A 25011-nucleotide genomic window follows, 5' to 3' on the forward strand; every position below is an offset into this window, starting at 1 on the left:
TATGCATGTGTTCTCGTGAACACCATAAGTTACATTTTCAGTCATGGCTGCGCCACTCGTGAAAATATTGCATTATAGTGTTCATTCGGTGAAATATATTTTGATCTTACACTGAAACAAACAAATATCCTCTATTTCTCTGTTTTTAGCTTGGCCTAAAATGAGTCAAGCAAACCCATGTAAACAAACTTGATACTCCATACAAATATGCTACAGACTAAATATAATGGTGAAAATCTATAAAGCATTTCAAGAGGATGATCATAACCAATAGTTATTACCTCATTATCAAGATAGTTATCACACTCGTAACACCAGACTGACAGATCAGCATAGCTCAACACAACTGGATGTTTTGCCTCCTTTCCATGCTTCACCATATGCTCCTTAACATACCTACTGCAGTATACCTGTAAATACATGTTTCCACAAAATTATACATCTACTGCTCAAAATCTTTAAGTAAATTTTAATTTATATAAAAAATATTATGAAAGACACAATATTTGTACTGAGGTTCTGACAATTTATTTTTATGTACACAACCAACAGATTAATGAACACAATATTTACCTCATAAAACGGGTACTTCACCCCTACCCTATCTCCCACTCCAGTCCAGAGGCTGGCCTTTTTGAAAATCAAATTTTGAATGCAAAAGCTAAATGCATTGCCATTCAATACTTTGTCAATAAAATAGTAATTTAAGCTTTTGTTTAAACAAAACAGTATACCCTCTCTTCTTCGAAAGGGAGCACAATAATAATGACTTTAAAAAAAATTTAATGTGAGAGCTGCGAAAACCAGTACATATGTTTTGAAGATGTTTTCAAATTAAAACTTTTCAAACTAACACTAAAGAGTACCTTGTAGCAGACAAGACAGACCCAGTTTTCTCCCTTGGCCTCGCATTCCTCACAAGGATCATTAACATTCAATCCCCCTTCAGGCAATGGGGCAACTTCATCTAGGTGCTTACAATCCTTCAATGGCTCTACAGCATACATTGCCTCAACACCCTGTTTAAAATATACAGGAAGCAAATAATATAATCTGGTAAGATTAAGAAATAGGAAAAAATATTTTACTGTTGTTAACAATATTTGCATTTTCCATAGTACCTGATCAGACTTAAATATATATTTCATGCAACAAATATTAAAATCTCTGAATGTCTGTTAACCTTAGCAAAAAATTAATATTCCCTAAAACTTTTTGTTCCTTGCTATAAAAACTTAAAGGAAGTTATGTTATACTTGGTCCTCATAGTGTTTGAGAAGTTCCTTGTTTGAACTAAACTTGTCTGATCCTCCCTCTGCTCCGTTACTGGATCCCTGCTCTGCCATTGACTCTTCACTTTGTTTTGTCTCAAAATCAGTGTTAGGTTCCCTTACTGAAAACAAGTTAAACATTTTCAATGCAAGTTTTGCTTTATGCCATTATGAAACATTAAATACAGTACAGAAATTGAGGTCTCTAGCTGATTCCTTGTGTTTTCTGTAACTCAATGAGTAACAATTTAAAATAAGCCTGTTTTTCTATTTCTAACCACACTGATTTTCAAACTTACCAGAAAATCAATGAACATGTACATCATGTGATTTTAACACACTGGCAGACAATGAGTCATATGCATTAATTAATCAGCTATATTTCTTTCCTGGCAGGAAATTAAACTTGCAATTTCTTCCCTTCAAACCATATTCCCATATCACTAGAATAAGCAAAAGTAAAAACTAAGATAGAGCCTAATTATAGTTTAATAATGACTAAATTAACTCCATTTCAAATAAACGTGGCAAAGCCATTTATTCCAGAAAATATATAAAATACTAAAAAAAAGAAAGAAAAAAGAACAAGATTATATAAATTTCAAAGTACAACTCTATTTTAACTCTTTCAAAACACAATTAATCCCTTTGTAATTCAAGTACATAAAATCTCACACGAAAAGTTCTGCAATTCGAAGAACAATACTCCAGCAAGACCAAAATCAATATTGATTTGCTTTGTGCGCTGTTTGAGACAGACACTGAGACAGCCAGTGCCTGCATGCATCTGCATAAATTTTAATTAATAATTTATCCAAGGAACTAATATAAATACTCGTCTATTGTAAAATGTGATACTTTAAAACTTACTTTTTCAGTATTCAGTCGTTCTAAGTATTGTCAATCTGTTGTTTGTTTATACAGCTAACTATTTCGGGAAGAGAAATGTCCCGCAAAAATATTTCTACTTTCACTTTCAACCCAAAATGTAACAACTAATTTCATTGGTCTAAATCAAATGAAGTTTATAATTCGGCTCATTGTTAAAACTGCTGGCACTTTATAATGAAAAAGGTTTATAACTCGGCTGTAAGGTAAATTACTGTCCCTTTTAAGAAAATATTTTTTATCCGATTATCTACATAAATAATAACATTACATTATTTTTTATCAATATACAGACTTACCCTAAGAAGAAACAATCTGTTTATTGAGTGAAACTGCTGAGTGAACACCAACTGTCAATTGTAATACTGTCCATATTATATCAACGCAATGGAAAAGTAAGCTATCTATGTTACCTGCTATACAGGATAACACAGGCCTCCTGAAATTGTTTTCTTTGATTTTCTCATATTTCTAGATGCTTTCACATACTTTGTTGCATATCATCATCATCATCTTGAGTAACTGCCTCCTTCCATAAGGAGTATATTCGCAACTGGATAAAACAGGAAGGACTGACTTCTTCTAAATAAAAGTTCCTCTATATACAGTAGGATAAAAGTTGATAGAAACATCTCTAAGAGACAAGTAGGTGTGTTGGTTGGCCAGGACCAGTTGGAAACTTTCCATGGTTGTCTTGACAACAACAGTTTGAGGTAGCTTGTTCCATAGGATGATGGTGGCAGGGACGAAGCTGTTCTGATAGATGTTTGTTTGTGCACGAATTTGGCAGTAACGCTGGTGGTCTTGGCCTATCGAAGTGATGGGTCGGGAGTTATGTAGATAAGATTATTCCTGATCTTGTAGAACATAGTAGTCTTGAGGAGTTGCGTTGATCTTGTAGGGTGTCCTACCTCAGTTCACGGAGCATATTGGTAATGCTGCTAGTTTGGGCGTAGTTATTCATCACAAATCTAGCAGCTCTCCGTTGGACCATCTCAAGTTGGTTGATTTGACTTTCGGAGTGAGGGTACCAGACTGATGAAGCATACTCCAAAGTTGGAGGGACATAGGTGTTGAATGCACTGGCCTTGGCACTCTGCTATTAAGTTTGAAGATACTGGGTCAAGTGATTCTCAAGTTATTGGGTGTAAACCATTTTCAAGGTTCAGGCCCCTGTGACCTTGACCTTTGAATTACTGACCAACACTATAGGGGGTCATCTACTTCATAAACCCAATTATGCTATCAGGACTAAAGGTTCTTGGTCAAGTGGTTCTAAGCTTCTGTGCAGAAATTGTTTTCAATGTTGACCTTTGGCCTGTTAACCCCCAAAACTATAGCAGACATCTAGTTTATAAGCCCAATCACGCTATCATGTTTGAAGGTTCTGGGCGAAGTGGTCCTCAAGTTATTGGGCAGAAATCGTTTTCAAGGTTCAGACCCCAGTGACCTTGACCTCTGACTTACTGACTCCAAAAACAATAGGGGTCATCTTTTTCATAAGCCCAATCATGCTATCAAGTTTGAAGGTTCTGGGTCAAGTGATTCCCAAGTTATTGAGCAAAAACTGTTTTCAAGGTTCAGGCCCGTGACGACCTTTGACTAATTGACCCCCAAAACAATACGGCTCTACTACTTCATAAGCCCAATCATACTCTTAGGTTTGAATGTTCTGAGTCAAGGTGTTCTAAGTTTTTGAGCGGAAAAAGTTCACTCTTCCGCCAGACAAACATACCGGCCGACGCAACCAACATAATTATACAAAGCAATATGACCCAGCTTCTTTGAAAGGGGTGAGCGGGTTGGGGGCATAGCACTCCTAAATTGCGACTAATACATGAGCCAAAATCTGATTAGGCCACAGCAACACCCTTACCAGTGCACTATACATACCAGAGACTGAACTCAGCTGGTCTGACAGCTTACTTATGTCCTCATCAGTTTTATTTTCTTCCTCATTGGTGCTGAAAAACAAATAGCTTTTTGGTAATATGCAGGGCCAGGTACAGATAAACTAGAACTGTCACAGGAGTGACTCATACCCCCACCATACGGTCTTGTCACAGAAGAATGGCAACCATAAGGAATCTTAAAATGTTTTTACTTTTTACATAGGACTTATAATAAAAAAGTTAGAAAAATACCTAAAATATTGAAAATCTAAAAATAGGATTTCTAAAAATAGACTAATTCCTGGAATTTAAGGGGAAGAAACTCAGTACAAAGGTTAAAAAAAGGTTACTTCCCTTTGGCTCTAAGCCAATCAGAATGAGATATAGTGAAAATACATCAAAATTAACCTTAAATTCTAGGTAAAAGGGGACACAATTCAAGAAAAATAGTGTCAGAGTTATGCACCTTGTGTCACATGATGTGGGTGATGAGGGGGAACATCTATTTTAAGTCTGAATCAAATCCATTCAGTAGTAATTGAGATATAGTGAAAATACATCAAAATTAACCTTAAATTCTAAGTAAAAAAGGGGCATAATTCATGAAAAATTGGTGTCAGAGTTATGCACCTTGTGTCACATGATGTGGGTGATGAGTGGAACATCTATTTTAAGTTTGAATCAAATCCATTTTGTAATAATTGAGATATAGTGAAAATACATCAAAATCAACCTTAAATTTACAGTAAAAGGGGACATAATTCATAAAAAATTTATGTCAGAGTTAAGCACCTTATGTCACATCATCTGGTGATGAGGTGGAACAACTATTTTAAGTTTGAATCAAATCCATTAAGTAATAACTGAGATATAGTGAAAATACAACAAAATTAACCTTAAATTCTAAGTAAAAGGGGACATAATCATGAAAACTTGGTGTCAGAGTTATGCACCTTGTGTCACATGATGTGGTGATGAGTGGAACATCTATTTAAGTTTGAATCAAATCCATTCAGTAGTAACTGAGATAAAGTGAAAATACATCAAAATCAACCTTAAATTCTAAGTAAAAAGGGGCATAATTCATAAAAAAATGTGTCAGAGTTATGCACCTTATGTCACATGATTGGGTGATGAGGTGGAACATCTATTTTAAGTTTGAATCAAATCCATTTAGTAATAACTGAGATATAGTGAAAATACAACAAATTAACCTTAAATTCTAAGTAAAAGGGGACATAATTCATGAAAACTTGGTGTCAAGAGTTATGCACCTTGTGTCACATGATGTGGGTGAGAAGGTGGAACATGTAATTTTAAGTTTGAATCAAATCCATTTGGTAATAACTGAGATAATAGATATCGGGACGCAACGGGACGGGACGCGACGGGACGCGACAAAACTGACTCCTATATACCCCCCTCAAACATGTTTGGTGGGGGTATAATGATGATAATTTGGCATTTGAAGCTCATAATTCACATTTAGGTTAAATATTTTTTTCATTTTTATTAAAAAAATGAAGGCATATATCATACACTGAGAACTAATGAAGAACTTCAAAATGGAAATAAATAACAGAAAACAAGAGGGCAACGATGGCCCTATATTGCTCACCTGAGTTTAGTTGCTTGCTTGAACAAATTTCTTTGCTTAAGCTTCACTAACAAAAACTAAGTGAGTAGGTCATGGCAAAGATTTTGCAAGATAACTACTGAAATCTGTTTACAAATTAAACTGGTGGTCCAAATTTCTTTGCTGTAGCTTCAAAAACAAGAAAGTAGGTCAGTAGTTCAGGGTTAAGAATATTAAAGATGAGTATTGAAATCAGTATCAAAAGTTATAAATGTGGTCCAAATTTCTATGCTGTACCTTCAAACACAAGAAAGTAGGTCAGTAGGTCATGATTAAGACAGTTCAAGATGAATATTTAAATCTGTATCAAACATTATGCTTGTGGTCCAAATTTCTTTTCCACTGCTTCAAAACAAGGGAACACCCAGGGTCAGCCTATATTAAACAATCTTGGTAGAGAACCGCTAGAGCATAACATATACTAAATATCTAAGCTCTGGGTCTTATGGTTTAAGACAAGAATTCTTTAAAGCCAGGGCGGGGTCAAATTTGACCCTAGGGGGATAATCTGAATAATCTTGGTAGAGGACCACTAGATGATGCTACCTACCAAATATCAATGCCCTAGGCCCTGTGGTTTTGGACAAGAAGATTTTCAGAGTTTTTCCCTATATAAGTCAATATAAACCATGTGACCCCCATTCCAGGGAGGGGCCATATTTGACCCTAGGGGGATAATCTGAACAATCTTGGTAGAGGCCCACTAGATGATGCTACATACCAAATATCAAAGCCCTAGACCTGTGGTTTTGGACAAGAAAATTTTCAGAGGTTTTCCCTATATAAGTCTATATAAACCATGTGACCCTTGGGGCGGGGCCATATTTGACCCTAGGGGGATAATTTGTAAGAACTATGTAGAGGACCACTAGATGATGCAACAAACCAAATATCAAAGCCCTATGCCCTGTGGTTTTGGACAAGAAGAATTTAAAAGTTTTTCCCTATATAAGTCTATTTAAACCATTTGACCCCCAGGGTGGGCCATATTTGACTCTACTGGGATAATCTGAATATTCTTGGTAGAGGCCCACTAGATGATGCTACATACCAAATATCAAAGCCCTAGACCCTGTGGTTTTGGACAAGAAAATTTTCAGAGGTTTTCCCTATATAAGTCTATATAAACCATGTGACCCTTGGGGCGGGGCCATATTTGACCCTAGGGGGATAATTTGTAAGAACTATGTAGAGGACCACTAGATGATACTACAAACAAAATAACAAAGCCCTATGCCCTGTGGTTTTGGACAAGAAGAATTTAAAAGTTTTTCCCTATATAAGTCTATATAAACCATGTGACCCTCGGGGCAGGGCCATATTCGAGCCTAGGGGGATAATCTGAATAAACTTAGTAGAGGACCATTAGATGATGCTACAAACCAAATACCAAAGCCCTAGGCCCTGTGGTTTTGGACAAGATTTTTAAAATTTTTCCCTATATAACCATGTGGCCCCTGGGGCGGGGCCATATTTGACCCTAGGGGGATAATTTGTAAGAACTATGTAGAGGACCACTGGATGATGCAACAAACCAAATATCAAAGCCCTAGGACCTGTGGTTTTGGACAAGAAGATTTTCAAAGTTTTTCCCTATATAAGTCTATATAAACCATGTGGCCCCTGGGTCGGGGCCGTATTTGACCCTAGGGGCAATTTGGTCAATCTTGGCAGATGACTACTAGATGATGCTACATAGATAATATAAAAGCCCTATGACCTGTGGTTTTGGACAAGAAAATTTTTAAAGTTTTTCCTTTTGGTTGCCATTGCAACTAGAGTTCTGTATGGAATTCATTTCTTTGAGCAATTTTTAAAGACCATCCAAGGAACATCCCTGTGAAGTTTCATCAAAATTGGCCTGGTGGTTTAGGAGAAGATGTTGTTTAGAGAAAAGTGTGGATGAATGGACGCTGGATGGACTGACGCCAGGCAGTAAGCGATCACAATAGCTCACCCTGAGCACTTTGTGCATAGGTGAGCTAAAAACAGCCTAGACAGTTAATTATATTCAATATTTCACAAGGGCCTCAGATAAGAAAATAATTTGAAACATAGCAAAATTTGCATGTCAATATCAAAAATTTGAATTGAAGGCCTTTGAATCATACCAGGTTTACCATGGTTCCCTGGTTGAACCTCTAGCACAATTCACCAATATTTGAAGTCTGGTAACATTACAGGTAAAAACGTTTGAGCCAATCAGCAACATTTTATTACAAATCTTCATGAACCAATCAAAATCACCTGTGAAAAGCATGACCGCATCCTTTTCAATACTGACACAGTATTATGAGAAATATCCTTATTTCTTGAGGTAAATTTCTAAACATCAGATCATCGGAATTAATCTTTGTAAATCACAGTCATGCAGTATCGCCTAAATTCATTGTGAGCATGTATTTTGCTAAGATATTGTTTAAATTTTCGATTTGGCAAGCAAAATAATGGCAAACATTGATTGGCTGAATCCAGTGTCAGTAGAAATTACAGTCGAAACTCGATATCTCGAATTTCAAGGGACCATGCTTTTTATTTCGAGATAACCGAAATTGGAGTTATGAGAAGGGATGTATGGACGAAATGATGAAAATGTTGGTTTTGTTACGAGAAGTTTTGATAAAAAATAAACACTGTTTCCGTGATGCTGTGTTTACGCTGTTGGCACTATACACGTACACGATTTCATACAGTTTGTGTTTACCAAAGTTTTCATGTTTCTGAAAAATGAAAATGATACTAACCTCAAATGTTTTTGAACAAAGTTCCTTAAGTTTATGTTCCACGTTTCTCTCCCAGAGGGATGACAACATTTCGATCTGACATTTTGAACGAATGATACATTTCCCCAAGAAGTTAATTTTTATACATTCTCATCGCGGTTACATCTAATTAATCCTTATCAAAGATCCCAGCTGTTCAAATTAATTAATTCACTAGTTTAGATTAAAAGCAATTTTCATAAAGTCTCAAAAACAAATGACCGCTGATTAAGAAATCTAATGTTTACATCAAACAATTATAATTATGGCACATGCAAACAAGTATGACATCATCTCACTTCGATTATCGCCGCACCTTTGATATGTCAGCATCGTGGCTCTCTGACTAGGCAATAAACATGGACAGGTGTTAAACAAGAGGACCATGATGGTCCTGAATCGCTCACCTCTTCCCACATGACCCAGTTTCGAGTATGACGTCGTTTTTTCTATTATTTGACATAGTGACCTAGTTTTTGAGCACATGTGGCCCAGTTTTGAACTTGACCTAGATATTATCAAGATAAAAATTCTGACCAATTTTCATGAAGATCTCATGAAAAATATGGCCTCTAGAGAGGTCACAAGGTTTTTCTATTTTTATACCTACTGGCCTAGTTTTTGACCGCACGTGACCTTGTTTTGAAACTGATCTAGATATCATCAAGGTGAACATTCAGATCAATTTAATGAAGATCCATTGAAAAATATGACATCTAGAGAGGTCAAAAGATTTTTCTAATTTTAGATCTACTGACCTAGTTTTTGACCGAAGTTGACCCAGTTTCAAACTTGACCTAGATATCATCAAGATGAACATTCAGACCAACTTTCATACAGATCCCATGAAAAGTATGGCCTCTAGAGAGGTCACAAGGTTTTTTATTATTTGACCCACTGACCTAGTTTTTGAAGACACGTGACTCAGTTTCAAACTTGACCTAGATATCATCAAGGTGAATATTCTGACCAATTTTCATGAAGATCCATTCAAGGGTATGGCCTCTAGGGAGGTCACAAGTTTTTTCTATTTCAAGACCTACTGACCTAGTTTTTGATCGCAGTTGACCCAGTTTCAAACTTGACCTATATGTCATCAAGATAAACATTCAGACCGACTTTCATACAGATCCCATGAAAAATATGGCCTCTAGAGAGGTCACAACGTTTTTTCATTATTTGACCTACTGACCTACTTTTTGATGGCACGTGACCCACTTTCGAACTTGACCTAGAAGGTTTTTCTATTTTTAGACCTACTGACCTAGTTTTTGATCACACATGACCCTGTTTCGAACTTGACCTAGATATCATCAAGATGAACATTCAGACCAACTTTCATACAGATCCCATAAAAAATATGGCTTTTAGAGAGGTCACAAGGTTTTTCTATTATTTGACCTACTGACCTAGTTTTTGAAGGCACGTGACCAACTTTCGAACTTGATCTAGATATCATCAAGATGAACATTCAGACCAACTTTCATACTGATCCCATGAAAAATATGGCCTCTAGAGAGGTCACAAGGTTTTTCTATTATTTGACCTACTGACCTAGTTTTTGATGGCACGTGACCCACTTTCGAACTTGACCTAGATATAATCAAGGTGAACATTCTGACCAATTTTCATGAAGATCTCATGAAATATATGGCCTCTAGAGAGGTCACAAGGTTTTTCTATTTTTAGACTTACTGACCTAGTTTTTGACGGCACGTGACCCTGTTTCGAACTTGACCTAGATATCATCAAGATGAACATTCTGACTAACTTTCATACAGATCCCATGAAAAATATGGCCTTTAGAGAGGTCACAAGGTTTTTCTATTATTTGACCTACTGACCTAGTTTTTGATCGCACGTGACCCAGTTTCAAACTTGACCTAGATATCATCAAGTTGAACATTCTGACCAATTTTCATGATGATCTTGTGAAATATATGGCCTCTAGAGAGGTCACAAGGTTTTTCTATTTTTAGACCTACTGACCTAGTTTTTGAGGGCATGTGACCCAGTTTCGAACTTGACCTAGATATCATCAAGATGAACATTCTGACTACCTTTCATAAAGATCCGACAAAAAATGTGACCTCTAGAGTGGTCACAAGCAAAAGTTTACGGACGCATGGACGACGGACACCGCGCGATCACAAAAGCTCACCTTGTCACTTTGTGACAGGTGAGCTAAAAACCAACCACATTCACAATGAGATGTGTGAAATTTTCTCACATATTTTCCTCACTTCGACTTACAGAGTTTACAATGCACATGAATTTTACTGACGGGACTGAAAATCCCTTTCGACACATCCGGAGTCTCAGTAAGTTAAATTTTGACGTAACCGAAGTTGAATTACATATATAAAGAAGGAAATTTGACGGGACTTGAAAATTTCTTCGACTTAAGCGGAATTTCAAGGTAACCGAGTTTGAGATACCGAGTTTCGACTGTATTTGAGTGCGCATGCTTACCAGATTTAGAGGTTCGACCTGGGATTTTGACGAACCTCTGATGGATGAGAATGTGCTTTAGCATTTACTTAGTACCAAGATGATCAGAATAGGGTAGCCAGAAGAAAATATAGACAAAACATAAAACTATATTCAGTAAAATTTTCAATGCCCTATACTGCAACATGAAATTCAGGAGAAACGTCTCATTTATTCTACATCACATCTCGCTCATATCAAATGGAACTAACCTTGATTCTTCTTTTTCTTTAACTGGTATACCAACTGTTGAGAAACAAATAAATTTCAATTTAATACAATCAAAGTTGTAAATGTTCAATTTATGGTCAGTTTGAATCAGGATTATTTGAGCCGCACCATAAGAAAACCAACATAGTGGCTTTGCGACCAGCATGGATCCAGACCAGCCTATACATCTGCACAGTCTGGTCAGAATCCATGCTGTTCACTTTAAAAGCCTATTGTAATTACAGAAATTATTAGGGAACAGCATCCGCGCAGTCTGGTCTGGATCCATGTTGGTCGCAAAGCCACTATGTTGGTTTTCCCATGGTGTGGCTCATTTACTGGATTAAAACCTGCTTTACAACAGTATTTCATTTAAAATACAACAGTCAGTGCTTCTGAACCGGTTTCCAGAATCAACCTGTTCTCTGCAAGTTACTGGCAGCTTCTCCTCATGGAATAGATGTGAAGGATGAGTAAATTCTGTCTGGCAGCCATCATCTGGATCCTGTACATTTATATGCCTCATTTAGACAGGATTCTAACTGTAACCTCCTGGTCAGAAATATAGTGCTCTGGCTGATATGCTAACTGGGCAAATTTGGGTAAACTTGTCCTCGCGTACTCATCCATATATCACTTAAACAGCAGTTCCCTAAATCATGCAACAGTTACTACATTAAACAAGTTTCAAACATGAACCAACACAAAAGCTCAGCAAGGGAAGGGGTATTTGCAAGTGTGCTATTGCTTTTACAAAATACTATAATACAATGCACACTGCACACCAGGAAGAAGGTTCACAATATAAACAATATGCTATTAGTTATGTGCAATATTCTGGTAGTCATGTTATTGAATAAATCAAAATAACTTGATAGAATTTGGTAGAGGTCAACTAAAATGCATTGCTGTCAAATTATTGACAAATCAGGCCAACAATTTCAGTGATAAAGATTTTCAAAGTTTTCAATAAAGCCAATAGGGAAAACTAGCTCTGTGGAAAACACTAGTGACCTAGTTTTTGAATTAGATTATCCAGTTTCAAACCTAACCTAGATATCATAGAGACAAACAGTCTGACAAAGTTTAATGAAGACTTGGTGGCAAACATTAGGCGTGTTAACAAGGTTTTCATATTAATGGATCTAGTGACCTAGTTTTTAAATCCAGCTGATCCAGTATTGAACTTGTCAAAGATTTTATTGATGATAACATTCTGACAAAATTTCATTAAGATTGGGCCAAAATTGTGACCTCTAGTATGTTAACAGTCAAACTGTTGACGATGGATGACAGACACATGTCGATCGCAATAGCTCAACTTGAGCACTCTTTGCTCAGGTGATTTAACAATATATAAAACTAACCTCTAAATTTTAGAGATTTCCAGTAACTTCTGTGGGTGTCCAGCACATCACAGATTGTCATCACAGCTCTAAAAATAAAATGACACATGTAATTGAAGTCTGGTTAATAAGAAACGTAAGGTAAAATGTTTATTATAAAGTCAAACCTATTAACAGGACCAGTCATGCTTTACTTATGAGATTCTTACAGACACTGAACAGCATTATTGCAAGGTTCCTATCTTTTTACACCAGGCACCAGTCAGGTTGGCAATCTGTAGCCATATTTAACTTCTGGGCAGCTAACTAACCAGTCTCTCTTCAGTAACAAAACATATCTATGATGGAATTCAAACCTTCAACATTTTGACTACCAGGCAGCTTAGTAACCTTATCCATTAGACCACCACAGCATAGGCACAGCATACAAACAATGAAACAGCACACAATACATGATTATGTAAGTGTAAAACAGGCCATCAAACATAATATTAACACCCTAGGGTACATAACTTTACACATAATAATATGTATAAATACAGTTATAATCAAAACATGTACTCCTGTGTCCAAAAATGAATCATACTTAACTGCCAGAAACTAAAATAGGAAAGAACACCTAAAAAACATGCAATAATTTCATAAAAACTTGCTATCTTACATTTGTTGAGGTTGTTCGTATCTCCAGACTGGGGCAGGGTCGCCAAGTAATACTGATGTACATGTTGCCATTGAATTGGCCATCGAAACCAGATTGTAACCTCCCTGTCATAAAATAATATTTATATACAGTACCTAGCCTCAAAAATTAACCCTCCTCTTGTATTACATTGTATTTATATTCTTTTTATATTTTACATCATTCAATGACATATTGATCATTTCCGTATGATAAACACATACCAGCACTTAAATCAATTATAGTGGATGATGATATGTCATACAAGTGTAAAAGTACACTTTCTCTCATTTTGCTCTTCCATTGTATCAAGCACAATTTAAATTCCAGTCAGGAAAAGCAAAGTAAATGTTTTAAATGTTAAAAAAATACAAAATCTTTTGCAGAAAAAGGGAGATAATCCTAAAATTATTGGATACAGAGTTATGTTCTTATGCTACACACATCTTCTCTTTGCCCGCTTTCATTCTATCAAGTTGTACATTAAATTTCATTCAGTGGTGTCAAAATTACTGTTTTAAAAGTTCCTGGACAGACAGACCAAATAATTAATGGAATACCTCCAGTACAACAATAACCCTGCCACTGGCTAAACCACTCAACATATGGGTCATGTGACCATAGCCAGCCGGGGTAACTTTACATCCTCCCTACAATACAGAATATAACTTTACAACATATTAAATATAATAATATTGTTTTAAGTATCAAATTATGAATGGCTAAATGCTGTAAATTTGGTTAACCTAAAAAAATCCTGTGTATCAAATAATTCCTCAGACATAAAAAATTGTTGGGTAATTGCCCCCATGGCAAAAACAACTGTGTAGTGTGACAAAACACATACTGAATGATCTTACTGGGCATTAGTCTTTCAGGATCTGTAAATGATAACCCGATGCCAGGATCCTGAACAAATAGGGGCAAATAGTCTATTGTCCAGATATCCTCTCACTAAAGGTATTTTAAATCAATTCCTTTTTTGCCTCTGCACTGCTCGCTATTCAGTCAGTAAATTTTCTGTGAACAGCCCTTCGAATGATAAATGGTGGACCAGTCCATTTTAGAAATTTAGCAGGCTAAGGGTTAACACACCAGACTATGAAGCCAGAGGTTGTGTATTTGATCCTCAACTCCTACAAATATGGGTGCTTTACACCTAGCAAACTAAAGAACCTGGGAAGCTCCTGGAATGTGAAAGTGTCTTCTGTATCTTGCACTACCCTCCAATTCAAATTACTAACATTCTTTCTAGAGTAACCACCCATATGCGTTACCAATGACGACAATAAATAAGTTTTGACATTCATTTTCAAAGTGTAGAAATGCTTCTCATCCCAGAAATTTAGCAATATATCTTAAAATATGCAAACAGTAACAGTATTACTGTCTTAATCATGATTTTATCAGGGTGTCAGGACAGTTTGCATGCAGTCTGTTTACAACCTCCAAAGTAACATTTGCTTTCTTACAATTAGACTACAAATATAAGAAATGGATATTTACCAGAGGATCACCAATTGCAGCATCAAAACCAGCAGATACCAGCACTAGATCTGGGGCATACTGCAATCATGACAGGTAAAAATTATACTCATATAAACAAACATTTGCATCATGGCAACTGGTTTAAGTAACAAACACATAAGAAATTATGGCTAGCTTTGTACAGTATACTAAGATTTTTTAAAACTAGAATTAAACAAAGTCTTAAGAGACTGAAAGCTTATTTTATTGAGATTTAGAACTTTTGCAAATTATAATTGTTACTGCTTTAATTTCAAAATGCATCTACATGTATATCTTCAACAAAGAATTTGCCTTTTAGGCTAAGGTAAAATCCACAATATTTCTTTTGCAGATTATAAAAAAAGTTTTCTGGCAGGTACTTTATATCATACAAAGATCATAACTAGAATGTGTCTGAAGGACACAGGGTGTGCCCCCCCCCCCCCCCCCCCCCCCACTGGTACATTTGTCACAAATAAGGGGCAATAATTCAAATGTTCATTATTATAGGCTATATACTTTCTGAGCTATGAGCATCACTAACAAAAAACGCACTATTTCGTCTATATCAAGGGCCATAACTCTGTAATAAGCGCTAAGATTCTCATGAAGAATGCCAAATGTGCAAGGTCATATCATGATAAAGACTCCAGCAAGATTTCATGAATTTACATTAAATACTTTTTGAGCTAGGCACATAATTAGGTGAAAATGTGGATTTTTTTACTATTTCTGGGGCCATAACTTTAACAAGAGCTGTCCTTAAGACAGCGTGCTCGACTTTTCTCATTGCTTGATTCTGAGTTAGAACTTTGCCAGTAAAAAAATTCCAAGTCAAAAAGGAACATAACTCTGTCAAAATTCAAATCAGAGTTATGGGAATTGTGTCTCCTGGTGTAGACTTTGATAGTAAATAACCATTTTGAGTTTCAAGTCAAAAGCTTTAATAGTAACAGAGATATTTGACTTTATCAAACATTTTAACAAAAAATTCTAAGTTAAAAATAGACAAAATTATGTCAAAATTCAATCAAAGTTATGGGGACTGTTTCTCCTAGTGTAGACCTTGACTGTAAATAAGTATTTTAAGTTTCAAGTCAAAAGCTTTGATAGTATTGGAGATATTTGACTGTTTCTCCTAGTGTAGACTTTGATGGCAAATAAGTATTTTAAGTTTCAAATCAATAGCTTTGATAGTAACAGAGATATTTGACTTTATCAAAAACTTTAACCAACGGCAACGCCGACGCCAGGGAGAGTGCAATAGCTCTACTTTTTCTTCGAAAAGTCGAGCTAAAAATAGGTGGTGGAGCTAGCCAAAAAAAAAAAGGGGTGTCCATTTAGTTTATATCATGATAAAGACTTATGCAAGTTTTCAACCATTTATATATCATACTTTTTGAGCTAGGTGCGTCACAAGGTGAAAATGTACATTTTTTACTATTTCAGGGGCCGTAACTCTGAAAACAGGGGCGGACCCAAATGAAAAATAGGAGGTGCACAAGTTCATATCATGATTAAGACTCATGCAAGATTTCATGAATCTATATCAAATACTTTCTGAGCTAGGTCACAAGGTGAAAATGTGCATTTTTGACTATTTCAGGGGACATAACTCTGAAAATAGGGGGCGGAGCCAGACAAAAAATAGGAGATGGGCAAGTTCATATCATGATAAAGACTCATGCAAGGTTTAATCAATTTATATGAAACACTTTTTGAGCTAGACATGTCATAAGGTGAAAATGTGCATTTTTGACTATTTCAGGGGCCATAACTCTAAAACTAGGGGGTGGACCCAATTAAAAATGCAAGGTGCGCAGGTTCATATCATGATTAAGATTCATGCAAGGTTTCATGAATCTATATCAAATACTATTTGAGCTAAGCGCCTCACAAGGTGAAAATGTGCATTTTTTACTATTTCAGGGGCCATAACTCTAAAAATCGGGGATGGAGTCAGACGAAAAATAGGAGGTGCGCAAGTTCATTTCATGATTAAGGCACATGCAAGGTTTCATGAATCTATATCAAATACTATTTGAGCTAGGCGTGTGACAAGGTGAAAATGTGTATTTTTGACTATTTCAGGGGCCATAACTCTAACAAGAGGGCCATGATGGCCCTATATCACTCACCTGTTATCATTGCACTTGAGGACAAGAAGGTCCTCAGAAAAAAAGTCCAAAGGACAGGAACAACAAAGGAAAGAAATTTAACTAAAAAGAAAAAAAAAATTCTTACAAGGTACAGATATGTCAAAATACACCTAAAAATTGGAGGTACCATCCATGTTGTACCACAGAAAAGTGGTCTCGTTTTTTTCCCTATGGCCAATAATAAAAAAGTTACTAAAAATAAGCTATTTATAGTAACGTAAAAGGGAAGTAATTAAAACGAAAATGTACAAAAGAAGGATCTGCCAAATAAATCTGTTGACATAAATGAAATTTCAGATCAGTATCTTCATTAGTTACGGAGATATACCCATTTTAATCTGAAACAAGGCAGTCTGAAAGACAGCTAAATCCCCCGCCACTGCTATGGATAGTGAAAAGGTAAACCTTTGATTTTAGCTGTGACCTTGACCTTGAACTGACATGGCTGACTCATGAATTCTGCACAACGTCTTGATGAGGTGATCATTTGACCAAAGTTTCATGAAAATCCTTCAAGGGGTTTAGGAGATACAGAGCTGAAACCTTTGACCTTCAGTTGTGACCTTGACCTTGAGTTGACATGGCTGACTCATGAGTTCTTGATGAGGTGATCATTTGACCCAAGTTTGATGAAAATCCTTCAAGTGGTTAAGGAGATACAGAGTGGACACCAAATGGAAGGCTGAAACCTTCGACCCTTAGTTGTGACCTTGACCTTGAGCTGGCATGGTTGACTCATAATTTCTGCACATCGTTCTGATGAGGTAATCATTTGACATAAGTTTTATAAAATTCCTTCAAGGGGTTTAGGAGATATAGAGCAGACACGAAATGGAAGGCTCAAACCTTTGACCCTAAGTTGTGACCTTGACCTTGAGCCGACATGGCTGACTCATAAGTTCTGCACATTGCTCTGATGAGGTGATCGTTTGACCCAAGTTTTATAAAATTCCTTCAAGGGGTTTAAGAGATATAGAGCGGACACAAAATGGAAGGCTCAAACCTTTGACCCTAAGTTGTGACTTTGACCTTGAGCCGGCATGGCTGACTCATGGGTTCTGCACATCGTCTTGATGAGGAGATCATTTGACCTAAGTTTTATAAAATTCCTTCAAGGGGTTTAGGAGATATAGAGCGGACACAAAATGGCAGGCTCAAACCTTTGACCTTGAGTTGTGACCTTGATCTTGAACCGACAAGGTTGACTCATGGGTTCTGCACATCGTCTTGATGAGGTGATCATTTGACCCAAGTTTCATGAAAATCCTTCAAGGGGTTTAGGAGATATGGACCGGACACGATTTTGTTACGGATGGAAGGACGGACGGAAGGACGGACAGACGGACGGAAGGACGGACGCAGACCATTCCTATAATCCCTCCGCCACGGCGGGGGATTAATAAAGGGAGGTAATTTGACATAAAATCAGTCCATAGTTATCTACCCTGATTGGCTCAGTCCAACTAATGACAATAATGAAATTTCAAAGAAGTCCTATAAGTACTTACTGATAAAAATCCATTTTGACTACAATCAGGGGAGGTAATCAGATATAAAATAACTCTGGAACCTACAATTGGATCTGATTTGTCATGGAAACCAAGATTTATTGTTGTTGAAGATATTTTGGAAGTTTGTATCAAATCAAACCATAAATGAAGTCTCTATATGGCTGCAAAAGCCAAAATAGCCAATTTTGGACCTTTAAGGGGCCATAACTCTGGAACCCATGATGGAATCTGGCCAGTTCAAGAAAGGAACCAAGATCTTGTGGTGATACAAGTCGTGTGCAAGTTTGGTAAAAATCAAATCATAAATGAAGTTGCTATTGTGCAGACAAACTCAAAATAGCTAATTTTGGCCCTTTCAGGGGCCATAACTCTGGAACCCATTATGGGATCTGGCCGGTTCAACAAAGGAACTGAGATCTTATGGCAACACAAGAATTTGTGCAAGTTTGATTAAATTCAAATCATAAATGAAGCTGCTATTGTGCAGACAAGGTCAAAATAGCTAATTCTGGCCCTTTCAGGGGCCATAACTCTGGAACCTATAATGGAATCTAGCCAGTTCAAGAAACGAATCAAGGTCTTATAGTGATACAAGTTGTGTGCAAGTTTGATTAAAATAAAATCATAAATGAAGCTGCTATTGTGCAGACAAGGTCAAAATAGCTAATTCTGGCCTTTTCAGGGGCCATAATTCTGGAACCCATAATGGAATCTGGCCAGTTAAAGAAAGGAACCAAGGTCTTATGGTGATACAAATTGTGTGCCAGTTTGGTAAAAATCAAATCATAAACAAGAAACGCGGCAATGCCACGAAACCAGGTTTTCAACACTTTTCATAAGAATAAACAAGAGTGCCAGAATGTCACAATATACGCCCGTCACAGCAAATTTCTTTACTCTAGCACCTGTATTTGCAGATGTAATTTTAATTTTGTGGTTGTTTAGTAATCATTGTAATTCTTTTGTTTTTCTAAGTCCACAAAAAAAACTCCTTACCAGGTAGAGATACCTTAAAATACACCTATAATTAGAAAGTAACAACTATGTTGTACCACAGAAAAGTGGTCTTGGATTTTCCCTACGGTCAATTATAAAAAAGTTACAATATAAGTAATTTATAGTAACAACTAAGGGAAGTTAATCTTTAAAAAAAAAAAAAAAAAAAAAAAAATTCACACAGAAATCCTTACCAGGTAGAGATTGGTCAAAATACACCTCAAAATTGGATGTAACATGCATGTTGTACTACAGAAAAGTGGTCTCGATTTTTCCCTACGTCTAGTAATGAAAAAGTTACAATATAAGCTATTTATAGTAACAACAAAGGGAATTCATTCTAAAGAAGGGAACTGCGCAAGACACTTCGTCTCATGATGGTGTATAATTGTGCCAAGTTACATCAAAATCCCTCTATGCATGAAGAAGATATGCTCCAGACAAAGTTTTCATTCTTGTATCCTTTGACCTCTAAGTGTGACCTTGACCTTAGACCTAGGGACCTGGTTCTTGCGCATGACACTCCGTCTCATGATGGTGAACAATTGTGCCAACTTTCATCAAAATCCCTCCATGCATGTAGAAGATATGCTAACCCTAACCCTAACCTAACCCTATTTTTAGTAACAATGACCTTGACCTTGATCCCAGAAACCCCAAAATCAATCCCAAGCTACAACTTTATATAAGTTTTCTATACACCAAGTTTCATCATGATAGCTCATTCCTAAGTTAAGTTATTGACCGGAAACCCTTTTTCTATTTTAAGTAACAGTGACCTTGACCTTGATCCCAGAAACCCCAAAATCAATCCCAGCCTTTGTCTTGATATAAGCTACATACATACCAAGTTTTATTCAAATATCTTTACCGAAACAAAAGTTATTGACCGGAAACACCAGTTTGACGCCGCCGCCCATCCGCCCACCCGCCTGCCCGACCAACGACATACCCCAATCTAATAACTCTAAACCTGGTTAATAAAGTTGCTATTGTGCAGACAAGGTCAAAATAGCTGATTTTGGCCCTTTCAGGGCCCATAACCCTGGAACCCATAACGGGATCTGGCCAGTTCAAAAAAGGAACCGAGATCTTATGGTGATACAAGTTGTGTGCAAGTTTGGTTAAAATAAAATCATAAATGAAACCACTATCGTGCAGACAAGAAATTGTTGACAGACGGACGGACGGACGACGGACGAAGGGTGATCACAAAAGCTCACCTTGTCACTATGTGACAGGTGAGCTAAAAATAGGGGGCAAAGCCAGATGAAAAATAGGAGGTGCCCAAGTTCATATCATGATAAAGACTCATGCAAGGTTTCATCAATTTATATCAAATACTTTTTGAGCTAGGCGCATCACGAACTTCAGACGGATGGACGCATGGACGAACAAGACCAAATCTATATGGCCCCACCACTCATGGGTGGGGGGGGGGGGGGGGGGCACAAAAAGTTACAGTTTACTAAATATCTTATCCAAGACAAAAAACAAAGCTATAAGGGTATAAATCTGAGTTAGGGAACAATTAAGTTTCAGTTTTAGAAGTTGGGGGCCAGTTACAGATTGTAAAGCCTGCGACCAGTGTCAGACTGAGAAATTGAGAACCAGTTTCAGTTAAAGCTCAGATTGAAAAGTCTGCACCCAGTGTCAGATTGAGAAGTCAAGGACAAGTTTCAGACTGAGAAGTTTTGGCCCAGTGTCAGACTGAGATGTTGGGGACTAGTTTCAGACTGAGCTCAGATTGTAAAGTCAGGTACCAGTCTCAGATTGAGATGTTGGGAACCAGTCCTGGACTGAGAAGTTTCCATTTATCGATTTCAAGTCCCTGCTGATGAACAACACAGGAATGTGTGGCATGATAGCACCCTTTTCAATTTTCCTTCTATTAAAAGTGGTTTTTATGCTATTTCTATCGTGATTTCCTGTATGTTGTATAAATGCCAGTTCAAGTATTGTTTACAAGGATCCTAAATTTTTAACGTTTGTGTAAGACGACAATAAAAATCATGTGTATGACAATCCCTACTCACAAATTCCTTGTGTAATAGCAATTCATGCATTACTAGTAGCTTGCAAGAAATATAACATGTGTATACATGCGTACGGGAACATCTATATCCAAAATATATCAAGAGTAAAAACACAATTATGATCTCACCTCATAAGCAATAGGCATAACTATTTGTTGAAATGCTGCAAGATATTCTGCATCACCTTTTCCACCCTACAGTGTACAAATATAAATATTTATACAATGTCATAGTTTTCTTTGATATTACAGATCAACATAAATATTTGTGCTAGAAAATTTATGCTAGAAACTACAATAACTGTTTGGCGGAGATTCAGGTCCCATATGAGCCGTGCCATGAGAAAACCAACATAGTGGGTTTGCGACCAGCATGGATCCAGACCAGCCTGCGCATCCGCGCAGTCTGGTCAGGCTCCATGCTGTTCGCTTTTAAAGCCTATTGGAATTGGAGAAACTGTTAGCAAACAGCATGGATCCTGACCAGACTGCGCGGATGCGCAGGCTGGTCTGGATCCATGCTGGTCGCATACCCACTATGCTGGTTTTCCCATGGCATGGCTCATATTTTTTTTGTATAGTTTAGAGTCAAGACTTACACAATTTAGGTTATATGGTGACCTTTCCAGCTTTTGATGGTGGAAGACCAAAGGGCCTCCTCTAAATTTGTTACTGGCATACTGGGTAGATCCACGGACCATCCATAAGGCTTCTTCACATGCAGAATTCTATACCACAACCTACTAACTTGACCATGAATACTAGGTTAGTATATTACCGGTACTTGATTAATTGCTATAATATAATACAACACCATCTTTTTATTTTACTCGATTTCTATTGAAACAAAAAAAGAAAATTAAATGTGGATAGCTAGATGTTTAATGGACAATTTGTCCCAAGTTTTCATTGCTTGTTACTTCATAGTTATTGCTACTTAACAGCTCAAGGTCTCTCTTTAATCCCTTATACAATAGGTAACCAATAATAATCAATAAATTTTGGGTACTTTTAGTCCACAAAATGAACACTGAAGGTGATTATCTTGTAAGTACTTGCACCATAAACTAAGATTAACTTAAGAGCAAATCTTGCACTATGGAACAACAGGGCAAAGAATGACATGTTGATTCCATTATTTTTTTGAGGGATCAATGTGAACGAGGTCTAAGTGCATTATAAATAAAGAAGCATTAAGACTTCTTTTACAGTCACCCCTCTTTTATGTTCTTAGCTGGTACGATGAATGCTTTGCAATTCTGCAGTGTATCAGAAGAACTTTGTCCTCCACCTCTATTTAAAGTGGAGCAGTTGTCTATTAATTGCAGGAAAACAAGTCAGGAATTGTATATAGAGCAACAACACTAACAATAATTGACCACTGTTTCATAAATGAAATACTGTTAAAACATATCTAACAAATATGCAAATCAAGCCTGACACAGAGTACTTACATAATGCCATGGTATGTTAACATTAAACCCAAGGCTAGCTTTTCTCCCTACCATGTTGTAGTTACCATCAGTAGATGATGGATAGAAAAATCCACCATCGTAACGATGTAAAGATATGTATAATACACTGAAATATACCAGAAATGCACAGCATATTTTGCATTTAAGTATGAATACATGACTACATTTTTAAATGGAAGATACCAAATAACAATCACCATAAATGTTTTTTAAATACAGTCGAACTTGGTTCGTTTGACTTGGAAAATGCGAACACCAACTTTCACTCAAACTCATCATCAGGTCCTGGCAAAATCTCTATATGAGCCGTGCCATAAGAAAACCAACTTAGTGGCTCTGCGACCAGCATGGATCCAGACCAGCCTGCGCATCTGCGCAGTCTGCTCAGGATTCATGCTGTTCACTGACAGTTTCTCTAATTGCAATAGGCTTTGAAAACGAACAGCATGGATACTGACCAGACTGTGCAGATGCGCAGGCTTGTCTAGATCCAAGTTGGTCATAAACAACTATGTTGGTTTTCTCATGGCGCGGCTCAAATTTTGCTGGTCCTGTTGAGGTCGAGCGAACGAGGCTCAACTGTACACATTAACATGCAGTTTACTTAAAGAAGGAATGATGCTACTTAAGTTTCATCTTTACATAAAATGCTATGTGTAATGTATACCTTGGATCTTCATAAAACATATGTTGTGTTCCGTTTCCATGGTGAACATCCCAATCTAACAGCAGAACCCTAAAACACAGAAGTAGGTTCTTATTTGTTTTGCTTTAAACAAATTTTGACCTTTAAAGCAAATGTATCACTGAACAGAATGTAAGTAAACAAACAGAAAATTTCTGTGTTATCAAACTTAACTGCTGGATAACCTTGTATATTCTTGTCAGAATGTCACTTACTGTGTTGTGATAGAAAATCTAAGTGTTTGATATTCTTTTTTCCCAACAAAATGAGTTCTGACAATACATTAATGTGTAGCAATAAAATTCTAAATAAGATGTGTAAAGTCCAGGTTTTTTTTTCATTTTCCTATTCTATATCAAAACTCCCTTTGTGCATATTCATATGAATTAAAAAGTGGCAATAATTCTTACTTTTTCACTCCAAACTTCTTTTGAGCATATTTCGCTGCTATAGCAACAGAATTGAAGAAACAAAACCCCATAGGTTTTTCACACTCAGCATGATGTCCTGGTGGTCTGAAATTCAAATATACCATCATTTATTGGTTAGACTTTAAGGTGGAATGTGGTGCATCTTAAATATTATATTATATTATATTATACCACATTTATACAATGCCCTTTTCATGATAAAACATTCAAAGGCGCTTTATATAGTACAAACACAGCCAGTCTTGATGCCATTTAGCCAAAGCATTCCCCAGTTATTAATCTAAACCAGTTTTTAGTTTCAATATTTGTGTGACCTTGACCTTTCACCTAGATACCTACTGACCCTAAAATCAATAAGGACCATCTAGTGACCACACACCACTTTTCGTGAAAAAATGTTTTCGCCAAAATAACATTTAATGTTCACTAAAATTTTACCGCTTTTCATGAAAGTTTGGTCCATTTTTCGTGAAACTTATCTGGTTTTCTTATGCAGAAGCTGGCACTAACACAAATTTTACCACTTAATATTTGCATTTCTTTTCGTGAAAACTTGATACATATTCACGAAAGTTATCTGGTAATCGTATGCAGAAATATGCCAACATACTTTTTATTTTGAAATTCCTATTTTTTATCATTTCTCAGTAAATTTGTACAAGCTCATGGCGATATAATGCAGAGAAAAGTACAATGTATGCCTAAAACTGGGTGGGCACTTAGCATAAAAGTCACCTTTTGCACTAAGGCAGCAGCAACAGATTTATTAATGTCTCATAAAACAACAAAATAAACCATCTATGAAAATTCATTAAACTATAATAAACCTGTTTATACCTGACAATTGCTACTCCATTTCTTGCCTGAAAATAGAAAGAGCTGTTTGTAAAACATGAATGTTCCCACCATAATGGCCTCCAGAAAAGTGAGTGCGGAATTTTCAGTCCCAAGAATGTTGTGACCTTGACCTTTGACCCTAATGATGCAAACAACTGGGTCATTTACTGACAACTCACACACATGCTTTGAATTCTAA

At 36.6% G+C, this 25011-nt stretch overlaps 1 protein-coding gene across 6 annotated transcripts in view; it reads right to left on the reverse strand.

Annotated features, from left to right (window-relative positions):
- Positions 1 to 25011, reverse strand: part of LOC123528470 (histone deacetylase 6-like) — a 66318-nt gene that overhangs the window by 3559 nt on the left and 37748 nt on the right. For 5 of the 6 annotated variants that reach the window (XM_045308209.2, XM_045308207.2, XM_045308210.2 and 2 more), the window contains 14 exons: positions 24813 to 24838; positions 23955 to 24059; positions 23527 to 23595; positions 22839 to 22965; positions 21514 to 21579; positions 14681 to 14740; positions 13735 to 13824; positions 13157 to 13260; positions 12517 to 12584; positions 11152 to 11185; positions 4053 to 4123; positions 1257 to 1393; positions 867 to 1019; positions 282 to 410 (listed from right to left, as the gene is read on the reverse strand). In XM_045308209.2, the coding sequence (XP_045164144.2) occupies positions 282 to 410; positions 867 to 1019; positions 1257 to 1393; positions 4053 to 4123; positions 11152 to 11185; positions 12517 to 12584; positions 13157 to 13260; positions 13735 to 13824; positions 14681 to 14740; positions 21514 to 21579; positions 22839 to 22965; positions 23527 to 23595; positions 23955 to 24059; positions 24813 to 24838 (1239 nt within the window). The remainder of the gene's footprint in view (positions 1 to 281; positions 411 to 866; positions 1020 to 1256; positions 1394 to 4052; positions 4124 to 11151; positions 11186 to 12516; positions 12585 to 13156; positions 13261 to 13734; positions 13825 to 14680; positions 14741 to 21513; positions 21580 to 22838; positions 22966 to 23526; positions 23596 to 23954; positions 24060 to 24812; positions 24839 to 25011) is intronic. The other variant, XM_045308211.2, reaches the window with a different exon arrangement.

Source organism: Mercenaria mercenaria, chromosome 13 (genome assembly GCF_021730395.1).
Source record: "Mercenaria mercenaria strain notata chromosome 13, MADL_Memer_1, whole genome shotgun sequence".
In the NCBI taxonomy this organism is placed as follows: Eukaryota; Metazoa; Mollusca; class Bivalvia; order Venerida; family Veneridae; genus Mercenaria; species Mercenaria mercenaria.